Source organism: Bos grunniens, chromosome 11, assembly GCF_055505025.1.
Source record: "Bos grunniens cultivar Pamir isolate PY7600 chromosome 11, Bosgru_T2T1.0, whole genome shotgun sequence".
NCBI classification, from domain to species: Eukaryota; Metazoa; Chordata; class Mammalia; order Artiodactyla; family Bovidae; genus Bos; species Bos grunniens.
In genome coordinates this window covers 35,069,290-35,085,002 of record NC_141175.1, presented here as the reverse complement: position 1 = coordinate 35,085,002, position 15,713 = coordinate 35,069,290, and the positions used below count along the sequence as shown (strand labels likewise).

The following is a 15,713-nucleotide window of genomic DNA, read 5'->3' as shown; positions in this document are numbered from 1 at the left end:
GATGGCCTCAGGGCGTTTAGAGCAGGAGCTGGAGCCCAGCAGGAAAGAAGCACCCATTCTTTCTGGGGAAGATGGTAAGATCCATTCTTACCAGGCGGCACTGAGCCAGGACAGGACCCTCTGTTCTGAGACCTCAGTGCTGTTACTTCCAGCACAAAATGATTCGACCCTGGGGGCTGACCCCACTACTCAGCAGCGACCCCTTCTGTGCCAGTGGTACCTAATGTAAAGCGTGTCAGGACACGCTGATAGCCTGGTGGTCAGAGCAAGGAGCTGGTGCTCCCTGTGTATGTGCTGGAAAACTGGCTCTTTAAATTAAGCAAGACAGCCCCTGCCACATAGAATCTTAAGTGTTTTTTGTTTTAGCATTTGGGGGAGTTAGGATGCTGGTGGGAGGGACATTCCTCACTGTAGGAGAGCGTCACCCACAGCTGGCCACAGTGTCAGCTGGTCACCCACAGCGTCACCCACTAAATGGCCCCTCCGCCAACAAGAGCACTGGTTCTCCTTTCAGGGTTCCACCCAGCACTGTTACCTTGGGAGCCCACCAGGTGATCCCCACGTGGAGGGCATAGTCACAGCAAACCTTGGGGTCGGCCAGACCCCGGCACTTCTCATAGGCTTCCACAAGGGAGGTCTCCTTGTCAGGCAGGACATGGCCGATGATCATGGTGGTGCCTCCAACGAGTGCTGCCTGAGGGAGACGGGAAAAGCCATCCGGTTACATTTCTACCCACATGTGGGTCGCTGCATGGGGAGACACTGGGTCCTCAGGTGGATATTCAGGACAACCACTGACTCTCCCACATAGGAGGCAGGGGGTCCAAGTGCAGCAGTGTTCGGGAAACTGCGAGGGTCTGGAGTTCCTGGGTCACACACAGGAGCCAGGGTATAACCTTCGTCATTACTGTGGATCCAACACACAAAGCTGCTTCTTCCTCATTTTGGGTTGTGGCTCGGTGCTTTGGAAAAACCACTTAGTGTGTTTCCTCAGCCTCTATTTCCCAATGAGACAATTCCCCCCAAATGATTTCCGACCAACTTGAATATATGAGTGAAGTGAAGTGAAAGTTGCTCATTCGCCTCCGACTCTTTGCGACCCCATGGACTATACTGTCCATGGAATTCTCCAGGGCAGAATACTGGAGTGGGTAGCCTTTCCCTTCTCCAGGGGATCTTCCCAACCCAGGGATTGAACCCAGGTCTCCGGCATTGTGGGTGGATTCTTTACCAGGTGAGCCACAAACGAAGCCCTGAATATATAGATGAGGTAATTTTAAAATATTATTTGTAATATTTTATATATATAAAATATTACATGTATATCTGTATATAGTTACAGATATATATGTAAACCATAATGAATAAAATATTAATTTGAATATATTGTTTTGTTTTATTCTCTCACATTTCATTAAGCAATTCTGGTCAAAGTTTTTATAGACATTTTCAAATTGTTATCTTTGTTTTTAGTTTTTCCAAGAACATTATTTCCATTTGACTTGTTTGCGATAGCATTTTAGGTCCCTGTCTGATTTATCAGTGAAAAATTACTCAGGGTTTGATCCCTGGGTCGGGAAGATCCCCTGGAGAAGGGAATGTAATCCACTCCAGTATTCTTGCCTTGAGAATCCCACGGACAGAGGAGCCTGGCGGGCTACAGTCCATGGGGCTGCAAAGAGTTGGACACGACTGAGCGACTAACATTATCCCTATCATTTAAAAAATATTTTGATGCAGCGTCTTTACCTCGTTGGATGGCTGTGAAAGTCAAGAGAAGTATCACTTTGTAAAGTTTTGTCCTAATATGTGTGAGTAATTATTCAGAATTTAGTTGTTTATCTCTGTTTTCTGTATGGGAGGAAATCAGCACAATGAAACTGTCTTAATGATTTCATGCTTCTCTATTCAGTTAAATCCTTCATCAAAAATCAGAAATATTGCTGGGTAATAAGGAACTGAAAAAAATTAGTTCAGTGGCCAACAAACAATTAAAATGAAAACTCTTGCAACACTGATTTTCCATGCAGACCCTGGCTGGGTGGGTGAGACTTGTCGCCCTGTTGTCCTGGCCTGACTTCTTTCATAACTTGAAGTAACCAACAGAGGGTGCTAGTTCTTCGGTTCACACGTAGGACCCGTGATGTGGGAGGCAGAGAGACGTAGGAAGGGGAAGAGCACCAGATTGTAGCTTTGCTAGCTGGCTTCTATTTCGGATTTGGCTGGATGGTGCCAGGCTGATTCACCCTTGTAGCAGGTGGTTGTAGTCTATTTTGTCCTGAAATGCATTTCTTGCTTTTATGTGTGGACATGGGGGTGTCTGGTATATTGGGATTTTACACACTAAATTGTTTTACTTCTTCTGGGGTTCTAGATTGTTTTCCTTTGCACTCCCTCGTCCATCTGTGGCCTTGCGTCAAGAAGAAGGGAACCTGGAAACAACACAGTGGAATAAGAGAGCCAAGACAGTTCTTAATATCTGTGGGTTTCTGAGAGTGGAAAAGATCTACCTGTTGAATCTCCAGGTTGGCTCAGATCAAGCTAACAAACTGTTATATAGAATATATTCTAGGCACCTACTGTAACAGATACAACTTCATAATGACTGAGAAGGCTAGGCCTGAGTTCGCAATTCTCAGAGTCCTTGCAGTTCTGAGATACACTGCAGGAGATGTTGGCCTCCAGCCTCTGCGTCTGCCTCCAGCCCACACCCCCCAACCCTAGATCCGTCCTGCAGCTGCAGATCTAAGCTCTGCTCACCCCTGCAAGATGCTGCCCTGGGGCTTGGTGTGCACACAGTGGGGGTCTGGCCTCCAAGCAGACAGATACAGGCTAATACAGGCCCTGGCAGTGCTAAGACCCTTTGTCAGTGGATTCCAGGGCCCCAGAGTATAGTCCAGGATTTTGGTACAGTGGGCTATGGGCCTGGAGGTCACCTGGAGTCCAGAACTCATGGCAGAGACTCCTCTTGCCTGGGTCCAAGGATAGTAACTGAAAAGTGTTCTGGAAGGAGTCAAAAGCATCCAACAGTGGTCCTGACTATCACATTTACTGGTTGTAATCCTGTGTGTCTACTCTGCTCTGTGCCTTACCTCTGGGGGTTCAGAGAAGGTCAGGTGGCAATGGATGTGAGAGCAACTATCAGCTGCAAAGGACACATAAATAACTGGAATAGTCATTACTGCTGTTACCCCAGGCCTCAAAGCGAGCTTAACAGGAGTAAACATTCCTCCAGCTGCAGGTTTGGAGCCCAGAGCAGATGCTGGATGCAAAAGCGCTGGTTTCCTCCCAGGCAAGATACACACAGAGCTGGCTTCTAAAATATGCACAGCTCCCACCCACGGAATGAATGCCGACAAGCTCAGTCTTCGCGGGAATGTGGTATCACAGATGTGACAGACCTTTCTACTGTCATCCCACACAAAACAGCCTTATAGAAATCAACAGCAGAGCGTGACCCAATCCTGTTCCGGAGGCTTTCAGAAGGATGATGTTTACGATCATCAAAAGGCAATGTGACTGTGTGACTGCTGAATGTTCAGAACTGTGTTTATGCAAGAAAAGGAAGCTGTGAAAGATCTTTAGAAATCGGTAGAAATGACGTTCATGGAGGCTAAGTCTCAACAGGGAACAGGGGTGATGCTATAATGAGTGAAAAGGCAGCATTCAATGTGTGTACCCAAGAGGCTTTAGAAGTGTGTTTGAATACAGACACACCCACACAAAGAGACAAAATGGAAGGAAATATACCAACACATTAACAATGACTGTTTTTGGATGATGAGATTCTGAGTAATTTATTTTTTTTCTAATTTTCTGAAATTTCTCTCTTAGACTATATTACTTTCATAATATACATAAAAATAAATCTGAGGGAAACTAAAGCCATTTGAAATTTAGTCAGCCATGTTTATGTGCTTAAAATACTTTCTTTTAAAGGTATGAAACATTTCAACCATACAGTAAAAGTACAGAACATAATACAACACATACCCATGAATCCATTACTCAGATTTAACAGACGTTAACTTTTTACCGTATTTACCTTACATATTTTTAATTAAAAAATGAAGGAAAATATTTTCAATATAATAAGAGCTCTTCATCTTAAAATTTCCATCCCTCAACACTGAGGTTGATATAAACTTCTCCCATCCGTTTTGCACTTTCACTGTATTTGCTTTGCAAATTAAAAAAAGGTACACAAATGGTTTTATAACTTCCATGTTCTTTTGCAACTTGCTTTTTAAATTTGACATCTTTAAGATTGATTTAAGTACAGATATTTCATTTACTTTAATTAATTCACTGTATGAACACTCCTCCGGGCATGTATTCATTTCTGAGTTCAGGGACATTGCTATGCATAGTCCTGGCGCATCCTCACCCACACCAGGGCAGTCCCTGCATTCAGGGTATATGCTGCCAGGAAGTAGAACTGCTCCTTCCCAACACATGAGCATCTCCAATCATGCCAGACTCGACCATGGAACAGCTAACTCAGCAGGGCCTCCTGGAACCTGGTGGCTGACCAGAATGGCCCACTTATCAACCCAAGCCCTTGGTTTTTTTTTTTTTGACATAAACTACTTTCCAGCCAAGCATTCCCCACTGTGCATGTGGCATTCCTTTCTATTGTGAATGTAGACCTGACATCTCTCACTACTGAGTTAATATGGACTTTAGGACCATTTGTTTAACCAGCAGACACAGCATCATTACATCCATTTGGCAGGACATGAAACAGAATTTTACTTCAAAGGGTTGCCATTATTTTATTTTTGATATTGATGACATACTGCTGGGTAAATCTGGATTGATTTGATGCCCAGTCATGTCACTTCCACTTGCCCCCTAAGGAAAACCAGTCTACGTAATAGTGATCCATTTTATGATACAGTTCCCAGGCATACACTTGGCAGGAACTCATACTGAACTCAACCTAAACCTATTGTTATAAATGTCATTTTTACGCTTCAGAAGTTACAGACCACTGTGGGTAGACCACTGTGGGCACTCGGGGGTCTTTGTACTGACTGTGGACCTGCTCAGCAAGTTGAAAAGAAATTTCATATGTAATTTATTTGCTGATATCACAGAGTTGGAAAGAATAGTGCCTTGGCCTTTCCTGATTTTGTCAGGACAAACCTGGAGGGTCACTCTGTAGCATTTCCTATGTTGCTGCAGGTGTAGTCACATATTGCTGAGTTCCCAGTAACAATGTTTTTCTTTTTTTTCTCTACCCCTCCACTCTGCATCTCAAAGGAAAAAGTTTGATTCTCTTACTCCCAGGCCAAGAACCAACAGGTCAAGACACAAACTTGGTACCATGATGTTGAGAAGGCACTTGGGCCTGAGCTTATCTGTGGGGTTTTTCATTAGGAATGAGGGAAGGACTTCCTGGGTCATTTTTTCACACTGATGCTCAAGAAAGGGGGGGTGTTTGGGGGAGGTTATTGGAATCAGAAGAGCTAGATCTGCTACTACCTAGATGTACAGATTAAGGGCAACTCAAATTTCACAGAGGGAACAATCCTGCACTGAGAATCAAATAACAATTTTTTTTTGGCTGCATGGTCTTACTTGCCCTAAGACATGTGGGATCTTAGCTTCCTGACCAGGGATCAAACCTGTATCCCCTGCATTGCTAGGCGGATTCTCAACCACTGGACCACCGGGGAAGTCTCCCAAATAACAAGTGTTTGTATATGCTTTGTAAACTAAGTCCAATGCAAACATTTTAACATTTCTTAACATGACTGAGAAAGTCATCACTTGTTCAAATGGATCTGCTTCTCTTGGAATTGCTGAACTGTTTCCTTTTCTTTTCACATTGAAATTATCTTCCATCTTTTACTCATATTTGCTTCAAGTACAGAGAAAAGAAATAACCAGCTCAGTGGTTTCTCCCTTGTGCTGAATAACTTCCTTCATCTTCAGATATCTGTTGACTGCTTACAGGCCCTCTGGAAAGCCAGCTCTTAAGCAGCAGCGCTCCTTGGGATTTGAGAGACGCTCAAAAGAAGGACCTGAGCGTTTTGTCAAATGAGATGATGTATGATGGTGCTTAGAACCATGCCTGGCACTCAGTAAACACCTTTCTCATCCTGAAACATACACCCACCAGCCAAAGCCAGCTCCATGGGTATATGGCTTGTGCAGCCCCACAGTGCCCTGCATTTAGAAGGGCTCTGTCCTGGTTTAATCCCTGCTGTCGTCTTGAAATTCTTAATTTTTGAATGAGGAGTCCCACATTTTTATCAGTTACACTGACGTGATCTAGGGAGATCATGCTTTTAACAAGTTTATGTTGGCTTTACTGTCAATTCATCCAGCTCACGTTGAGGGCTCAGGACCATGACTCTTTCTGCCATAACTCCCTGCCAGGCCACTGGAATGCTGACCACTGCCTCCACCCTCTTATTTTTTTTTTAATTTATTTTTATCTTTTTTGGTTGCACCCTATTCCCCAACCAGAGATCGAACCCGCGTGCTTTACAGTGGAAGTGCAGAGTCTTAACCCCTGGACCATTAGGGAAGTCCCCTTCTGTCTTAGAGTCTCCCCAACACTTTTTATCAAATGCTCCTTTTCTCTGAAAAACAAACAAGACAGCATAAACCCTCCCCAGAAACACCTTTTCTCCCAGATACCAAGGAACACATGATTGTTCCTCCGGCTGCACACAGCTCCCAGGCCTTTTATTGACCAGTTGAGTTCATTCTGCAGCTGACTGGTTTTCTCTAAATTGCACATTTATAATGAATTGCACTTCTAAGCTTCCTTTTACTGTTTACTCCTACCTTCCGGGTCCCAGCCTCTATTGTCTCATCCAGGGCACGGTCCCACCTCCTGACCTTGCTGTGCTCTCACAGCATTACCATATCTAAAACTCACCCTTCATTCTTTGAATTTTCAGCAGAGGAGACAGGCAACATTCAACCTGCAATATACTTTGGGAAAAGAACATTTTCCCACACTTAATCTGCCTGCCATTTAAAAGCACATTATTGCTATATTAAGAGGCAAAATGGTAGAGTGACAAGAACCAGACAGATCTAGGTTTATATCTTAGCTCCATCACTTATAGTTACAAAATCTTGGGCAAGTTATTTAATCTCTTTGAGCTTCATTTTCCTCATTGGTAAAATGGAGTAATAATATACCGCTTGTGGGGTTACTATGAGAATTATATGAGATAATGTGTGTAAAGCACCAAGGATGGTACCCACACATAGTAGGAGCCCAGTAAATATGAGTAAATATGAGTGAACACTAAGCATAATTTCTGGGTAACACAAATGTGCACACCATGTTAAGTGTATCAGATGCTCCAGAAGAAGTGAGAAATATACCTTAAGATGCTTATGTGAGAAATACAAGTACAGTTAGCAAACTGGACAAAAAGGTTCATTTCTAATAGAAATGACTTCAAAATAAGGAGAGTACAAAGCAGCACAAGATAACTTTCCTCAATGGTGACAGCATCATCAAGTTCAACAAAAGACAAGGGGCGGGGAAGGACACAGCAGGATGGGAAGGCTTAAGGCGGGAAGCGGGCAGGACGTGACCCTCTGGGGCAGGAAATGATGTGGGCAGAGCCGGGGACACTGCTGGAGGACAGAGAAAAGACCTGGCTGGTTTGGTTGAGGCAGCACTGATTATGACCAAAGTGGGTGGGCCTTGGTGACCTTGGATTCCATAGGTCAGCAAAGTGTGTTGTGGAGGTGGTGGTGATGAGGGGCTTCGGGAGTGTGGGGGTTGAGGAGCACATTTACAGAGAGGACTCTGGTCACCCCCATCCTTGGACATGTCTGTCGGCACGACAGGCTTCTAGGCAGAGAGAGAACGTGAAAAAGACTCCATAACGTGACTCTGACTATACAGTGCAAACTCAACTGCAGTGCTTTGAAGATGAATTTCAACTTGGGGATTGGGATGAAGGTCATATGTGAAACCCATTTCTAGGAAGAAGCAGCAACTAGGTTTAATGACAGAAGAGGATGTGATGTAAATAACAGGGGAGGTTTAATGACTGTATGCTGAAAAAACAGTATCAGGAGAGGAGCCACCAAATTTAGGACAGAGGAGAGTTTTTAGACATCTTAAGGTAGAGCTGACTGAGACACTGGAGCAGAGGTGAAAATCGCTAATAACCAATATCCACTGAGCACACGCTCTGTGCTTGTTTTTCACAACAGTCCTGTGAAATACATGTATTATCCCCATTGTTCAAGTGAAGAAACTGAGGGTTGCACTTCTATTAGACTGGGAAGCATGTCTCTCCCCATCCGTTCTAGAGGGAGGTAGATAGAGGAGGAGGTGACCCGAGGTGACATGGAGGGGAGCTGAGGGTGCCCAGGCCCGGTCCCAGACTTAGCAAAACAGAGGGAAAGTTCTGGGAAAATGAGAAGTGTTGGTCTGAGCCAAGATGGAGGTAAAGAAAGCATATGGAAGATGCACTACAGAATCAACAAGAGAGGGCTGAACTGAACATGCCATGTTCAGGGGCCAGTTCTTTGAAGTCAGGAGCAGGGACAGAGAAATCAGGCTGGGACTGCCAAGGGAGTGGGCACCCAGGGGCCAGGGACGGCCGACAAAGGGGTCCAGGTGAGGTCTAGCGCAGCCAAAACCAGGGAGGGGTCCCAGAGCAGAGTCAGGTTGGGGCCGAGAGTGACATTTGAATTTTTGCATTTGTTCAAGATATGTTTCTATTCGCTGATAGTGTGTGGAGGTGGGAGGTTCTGGTGGGAGAGGCCTGAACTCTGGAGCCTGGCAGACCTGGGTCTGAAAAGTCCTGTGGTCTTGAGCAAGTGCTCTCTGGCTTGGGACGATGGGGGTGCCATTCCCGGAAGGAGGGCTCCCAGTAGAGAAGTGGGGTTGTGGTGGATGTGCTGAGTTTCAGGCAGGTGCGCAGAGGTGCCTAAGATGTAGCTGCAGACATGGGAGTCATCAGTAACAGATCACCTGGGGAGAGAAGGTGGGGAAGAGGAGAAGGCAATCTAGGATAGGATCCCGAGAGGCGACCACAGAGGAGAGGAGTTAGACAAAGACAAGACGATGGGGAGGAGAGCCAAGAGGGAGGAGGAAGGGCAGGCTGGCATGGGGTTATGGAAGCCAAGAAAACCCTGTCACCAAAGCAAGCATCTTCCTGGTTCACTGGCTTCAAGCGGAGGTGAGCTGCCCTAGAAGTTAAGACACCCTCGCAGGAAACTCAGGCCCCCCCTCCCAGGGCGAGCAGAGCAGGGTAATTTGCAGGTCTCAAGGACAGTGGGCATACCCGATTTAAGCCGGCCTGGCTCCTGCTGCACAGATAGGCCCTGGGCGCACAAAACACAACAAGCTGCAAGCAAGAACAGGCCTGCTGAGAGAAAGTTCCAAGATTCAGTGTGAAATCCCACATCCCCTCCTCCCTTCAGCCCCATCAATAAAGAACAGACCTGATCGCTGCGCTGCGGGGAGCAGCTGGGTCAGGCACCGGTCAGGAGGCTGTGCATTGCTCCCCTTTCCCTTCTGTTGCAAATTCCTTTCGTAAGACAAAGAGGTGCTGGCCCTCTCCAGGGCTGGCGGCAGAAGCTCCGGCTGAGTCTGGAAAGGCTAATTTCAGAGGACCCGGTAGAGAAAGATGCTTCCTCGGCTCTGGGATTCTCATCCCTGGAGGGACCCCAGGCAGCAAGAGAGTAATCCCCACCATGGAAGCTTTTGGAAGAAACTAGACCCAGAGAAACTCTCAGGGAGGGATGCAGACCAAGATTGCAATGTCGCCCCCAAGAGGTGCACGAGGAGAGTCACTTGCACAGCAAAGGCTGCCCTCACCTAATCTTCACAAACACTGGGTTGGACAGATGTTTCCACCATCTCAGTTTTTGAGAGATGAAACAAGACTGGGATCTAGGTATTTTTACTCCAAATCTCATACTCTTGGGTAACATGGAGAATAGATCTGGTACCAACCAATAGGAACTAAGGGCAGAGCCTCATAGCCTGGAGCAATCCCACCGCAGATTCAGGGTCTCCCAGAGGCTATACTTAAAATAGACCAGAAATAGGGAATTATATACATCAGCCATAACATTTTCTCACTTTGTAATCGGAAATAATACCAAATGGTGGGAGAAATGTAAAAACATGCATGGTTTTCATCATGAAACGACACACATTTCCATAGGTAAGACAGGCCCTTTAAACCCTGAAATGAATTGTGTTAATTCCCCAGGCTCAACAGATTCACATGTCCCAGGCACACAGAAGCAGCCCAGTAGCACAAGGTGACCCCCCTCCCACAGAAGCCATTGGACCCTTGTGGCAGGTAGCACCTGGGCTGAACTCACTTTCAGGAGTGAAATGAACATTTACTGACAGCCTGCTCTGTGCAATGTTCTTAATATTTATTCTCTTATTTGGTCCTCAAAATGACTCTATAATTGAAAGCAAGGACTCAGATATCTGTATACCCATGTTCGTAGCAGTATTTTTCATAATAGCCAAAATGCGGAAGCGACCACGTGTCGATCGACAGATGAATGGATAAACAAAATGTGGTATGTACATAAAGTGGAAGTGAATGTTATCCAGCCTCAAAAAAGAAGGAAATCATGACACATGCTACAACATGGTTCAATCTTGAGGACATTATGCTCTCTGAAATAAGCCATTCACAAATGGACAAAAACTGTATGATCTCACTTTCATAAAGTTGGAGTAATCAACTTCATAGAGATAGAAAGTAAAATGGTGTTTTCCAGGGGCTGGGAGGAGTGGGGAGAATGGAAATTAGTATTTACTTAGGACAGAGTTTCAGTTGGGAACAATGGAAAAGTTCTAGAGATGGATTATTGTGGTGACAACATTGTGAATGTACTTAATGTCACTGAAATGTACACTTAAAATGGTTAAAATGAGAAATCTCATGTTATATGTATCTTGTGTGTGCGCTTAGCCGAGACCGACTCTTTGTGGCCTCATGAACTGTGACCTGCCAGGCTCCTCTGTCCATGGAATTCTCCAGGCAGGAATATTCTGACCCAGGGATCCAACAAAGTCTTCTGCATCTCCTGCACTGCAAGCAGATTCTTCATCACTAGTGCCACCAGGGAAGCCCTATATATATATATATATATATATATATATATATATATATATCTTATCACAATAAAAATTTTAAAAAAATATATGATTCTGTAGGGTAGAGCTTACTCTTCTCATTTTATAGATAAGAAAAATGGGGCTCAGAGGAAATCATGCAGCCAGACGGAATGAGTGTCCATCTGTCTCTGGAGTCCCATGTCTCTTTCACACGATACCGCCCCTTCCAGGGCTCAGGATAGCCCTGGCATAACTGCGGGGCTCCCGGGCTCCAAGATTCCTCTGTCAAAGGATGGAGGAAAGCCCAAGTGAAATTGGATCTAACTGCAGTTTAGAAACAGAGGGGTAGGTGGGGCTTGGGCTTGAATTACAAGGACGAAAGCTGAGAATTGTGCCAACATCTAAAATTATGAAACGAGGAGCTCCAGGCGTCCCTCTAATCCAGAATGATTATCTTCACTGCCGAGCACCCGATTTAAATTCATTGTGTTTAATACAAAGCCACAGAACAGAGCAGGCTGTCTCCCGACATGCAGTTACCATGGAGACGGGAGAGGATTCTCAGAGGGAGTTATGTGGCAGAGAGAAAGTGGCTGCCAGCTTCTGAGAAGGCAAGGGGCCTCAGAAAACAGTTCTAAAATAGAGCCCAGAGACGCCTTTTGTCATCCTCCTCCTTAGCAAAGCCCCTTCCAAACTCAAAGGTGGAAAGTTTACAGGCAAGCAGAGCATGACCATCTTTATTAAAAGCCCAGGTTGCCCACAGATGCCAGAGAGGAGGGGTTTATCATCAGTACAGAAATAAACCACATGTAACCCCACTTGCTCTTCTTCCCTCATCTACTCCAATGTTGGCAAGTCTTCATTTTGGTCCCAAATTTCAGTGATAACAGTGTCAAACTGCTGAGGGAGGCTGCCCAGGGGCCACCCTGGTCACTGATGTTGGGGAATGTGGGCCGGAGTCAAGGCTGGGGAGGTACCAAGGCCCATGCCTGTTAAAAACTTGGCATGGTATTTCACTCCCTGAGACTCAGCTTCCCTACCTGGAAAGGAAGGAAAAGAAGGCCTGCCTGTGGGAGACTTTAAAAGATGATGAAAAGGGTGTAAGGAATACAGAAGTGCTGAACTGACAGCTCAGACCAGCCCTACTGGAGGGGCCAGGGCTGGAAGCTAGCTGCAGGTCCCACAGAGAGCCAGGCACTGCCAGGTGCCAGCTGGGGGTCTGGGAGCCCCGAACCCACCAGAGGCTCCACAGGCTCCATTCTGAACATTGTATTTTCCACACAGCAGGAAAAATAGACTCTTTGACAGGCCTTTAAGTCTGGGACTTAGAGATTCAGAGCTTGACTGCTTGCCCCAGTATGTGCTCTAGTTATCTTAAGCCTGGCAGGAGACTTCCCTGGTGGTCCGGTGGTTAAGACTCCATGCTTCCAATGCAGGGGGTGTGGGTTCTAACCTTGATTGGGAAACAAAGATCCCACGGGCTGCACAGTGCAGCCAAAAAATAATAAAAAATAAAATAAAATGCAGCTTCTTACGACTGGCAAAGTGAGAGTCAGGGCAGCACACCAGGAAAGAGTACAGCCTAGGCCTGGTGATAATAAGGGTACCAAACAGAACGGAAACCTGACAGACGAAAAGCTTGAGAGTGGCAACAGCTAAAGGGATGGAATTTCAGCTCGTGGAAGTTTTCCCCTAATCTAGTCTGTGTCTCTTCTCTGCTGACTCTAAATGCACAAAGAGGGAGCAAGAAGGAGCAGAGCAAACTCTTCCCTATGACATCATCACAATTTATTGTACAAAAAAATCTGGATCTTGTGAAGATAATATATCAAGATCAATATGTAGCCAAGTACCACAGAAGACAAAATCCTTATGAACCTCATCTGAACCCCCAGCACCCAATTAAGTTTCTTTCAGCACACACACACACACACACATCACAGATTTTTTTCTCTCCAAATAACTAGAAAAATTTAGAGAAAATTCTTTACTTTTAGCTAACAGAAAGGGACCATGCTAAGGGCTGAAAATGTTTATCAAGTGCTTGGTTAATGCACTCAGTTTACAGTTCTCTTAAATTTTTAGTTTACAGCCAGCACTAAAAAAGTTTGCTTCCAAGGAGATAGAATAGCCAAAACAACTTTGAAAAAGAAGGACAGGGATTTCCCTGGTGGTCCAATGGCTAAGACTCTGCATTCTCGATGCAGAAGACCTGAGGGTTTGGTTGCTGGTTGGGGAAATAGATCCTACAGGCCCCAACTAACAGTTCAACTGCTGCAACTAAAAAGACTCCACATGCCACAGGAAGTTTGAGGAACCTGTGTGCTACGATGAAGACCGGACACAGCCAAATAAATAAATATATAAATAAAATTGTTCAGTTCAGTTCAGTCGCTCAGTCATGTCCGACTTTAAAATATTAGTAATAATAATAATTATAAAGGGCAATAAAGTAATGAAGCAATAATAATAATAAATGGCAAGTTGGAAAACATACTACTGGCTTTCAAGACTTATAAAACTATAATATGTCATATTGGTATAAAGCTAGATTAATAGATCGGAAGAATAGAAAAAAGAGTGCTAAAATAGACCCACACATATATGGTCAACTGATTTTTGACATGGGATGATCTTTTCAACAAATGATGCTGGAAAAATTGGATAGCCATATGTGACGAACTGAATATCATATTTAAAAACTAACTTAAAATGAATCACAGACCTAAATGTAAAAGCTAGTGTTATATAACTTCCAAAAGAAAACATAGAAGAAAATCTTAATGACCTTGGATTTTGCAAAAAATTTCTCAATTACAACACAAAAATCAAACTATGAAAGAAAGAATCTATAAACTGACTTCAAAATGAAAAACTTTTGCTCTTCCAATGGCAGTGTTAAGAAAATCAAGAGGAGCACCTGAGAGAAGATATTTGCAAAAAATATACCCAACAAACGACTTGTAGCTAGAATGTTTAAACAACTCTGACAAACCAATAAAAAGAAGACAAATATGAGGTGGGAGGTGGGGTGGTGGTGGTTCAAGAGGGAGGGGTCATATGTATACCTATGGCTGATTCATGTTAATGTATGGCAGAAACGATCTGTAAAACAACTATCCTCTAATTAAAGACAAACAAAAAAAGAAGACACATAGTGCTCACTGTGGTCCCCACACAAGGACGACACACAGACTTGTGAAGCATTCCATATTTTTTAGTTATAAGGTAATAAGTACTAAGGTTGTAATGTTGTGCAAATATTTGTGCTCAGTCGCTCAGTGGTGTCTGACTCTTTGCAACCCCATGAACTGTAGTCCTCCGTGCTTCTCTGTCCATGAGATTTCCCAGGCAAGAATACTGGAGTGGGTTGCCATTTCCTCCTCCAGGGGATCTTCCTGACCCAGGGATCCAACTCACATCTCTTGCATCTCCTGCATTGGCAGGTGGATTCTTTACCACTGCATCACCTGGGGAGCCCATTGATGTAATATACAACATGATAAATATAATTAACACTGCTGAATATTATAAGTGAAAGCTGTTAAGAGAGTAAATCCTGAGAATTCTCATCACAAGGAAAAAAAACTTCTTCTTTTTCTTTTATTTTGTATTTATTAACATATGGGATGATGGACATTTACTAAACTTATTGGGGGTAATCATTTCATGCCATATATAAATCAAATCATTATTCTATACATCTTAAACTCATACAGTGCTTATATAAACCAAGTGTATTTCAATAAAACTAGAAAGAAAAAAATATTTGGGCTTCCCTGGTAGCTCAGACAGTAAAGAATCCACCTGCAATGTGGGAGACCTGGGTTCAGCCCCTGAAATGGGAAGATCTCCTGGAGGAGGAAATGGCAACTCAAGTAAGTATTCTTCCCTGGAGAATCCCTCATGGACAGAAGAGCCTGGTGGGCTAGTGTCCATGGGGTCACAAAGAGTAGGACATGACTGAGCAACTAAGCTCAGAAAGAAAAAAAAAATTTACCTATTCTTTACATTTCATTAAAAAAAGACCCAATGACTCAAAACATAGGGAAAAGATGCAAATGCTTCACCAAAGACAGACAGAGGGTAAACAAGCATGTGTAGAGACATCCAACAGTAGGGAAATGTAGTTTAAAACTACAGTGAACTATGACTGATACATCTGTTAGAATGGCTAGAACGAGAAAGACTGATCATAACTAAGTGATGACAAAATGTGGAAGGAACAGAAAATGTCACAAGCCCTTGGGAAACCAGTTTGGCAATTCTTAAAAAGCTAAATGTATACTGACCATATATTCTAGGCATCCCACTTCAAGGTAATTACACAAGGAATAGTAAGCACATGTAGACACAAACATATGGATACAGATATTCACAGTAGCTTTACCTGTAATAGCCAAAAACTTAATAATGCTGAGTCAAAGAAGCCAGAGCAAAAAGAAATACATACTGTAGTATTCCATTTATATATAAATATTAAAAACGCAAATTAATCTATAGTGACAAAAAAACAGATCAATAGTTACTTGGAGCAGGAAAGGATTATGAGACACAAAGAAACTTTTGGGGGGCGATGGATATGTTTATTATATTAATAGTGATGGTTTTCAGAGAAGGCAATGGCACC

The 15,713-nt window shown here is 44.0% G+C and overlaps 1 protein-coding gene across 2 annotated transcripts in view; it reads right to left on the bottom strand.

The window, feature by feature from the left end:
- DPYSL5 (dihydropyrimidinase like 5) overlaps positions 1-15,713 on the bottom strand; it is an 86,889-nt gene that overhangs the window by 23,842 nt on the left and 47,334 nt on the right. The window contains exons 1-2 of one of the 2 annotated variants that reach the window (XM_086325956.1): positions 9,439-9,578; positions 536-694 (exon numbers count right to left, since the gene is read on the bottom strand). In XM_086325956.1, the coding sequence (XP_086182082.1) occupies positions 536-670 (135 nt within the window). In that variant the 5' untranslated portion in view covers positions 671-694; positions 9,439-9,578. Of the gene's footprint in view, positions 1-535; positions 695-9,438; positions 9,579-15,713 lie in introns of those variants that run through there. The other variant, XM_086325955.1, reaches the window with a different exon arrangement.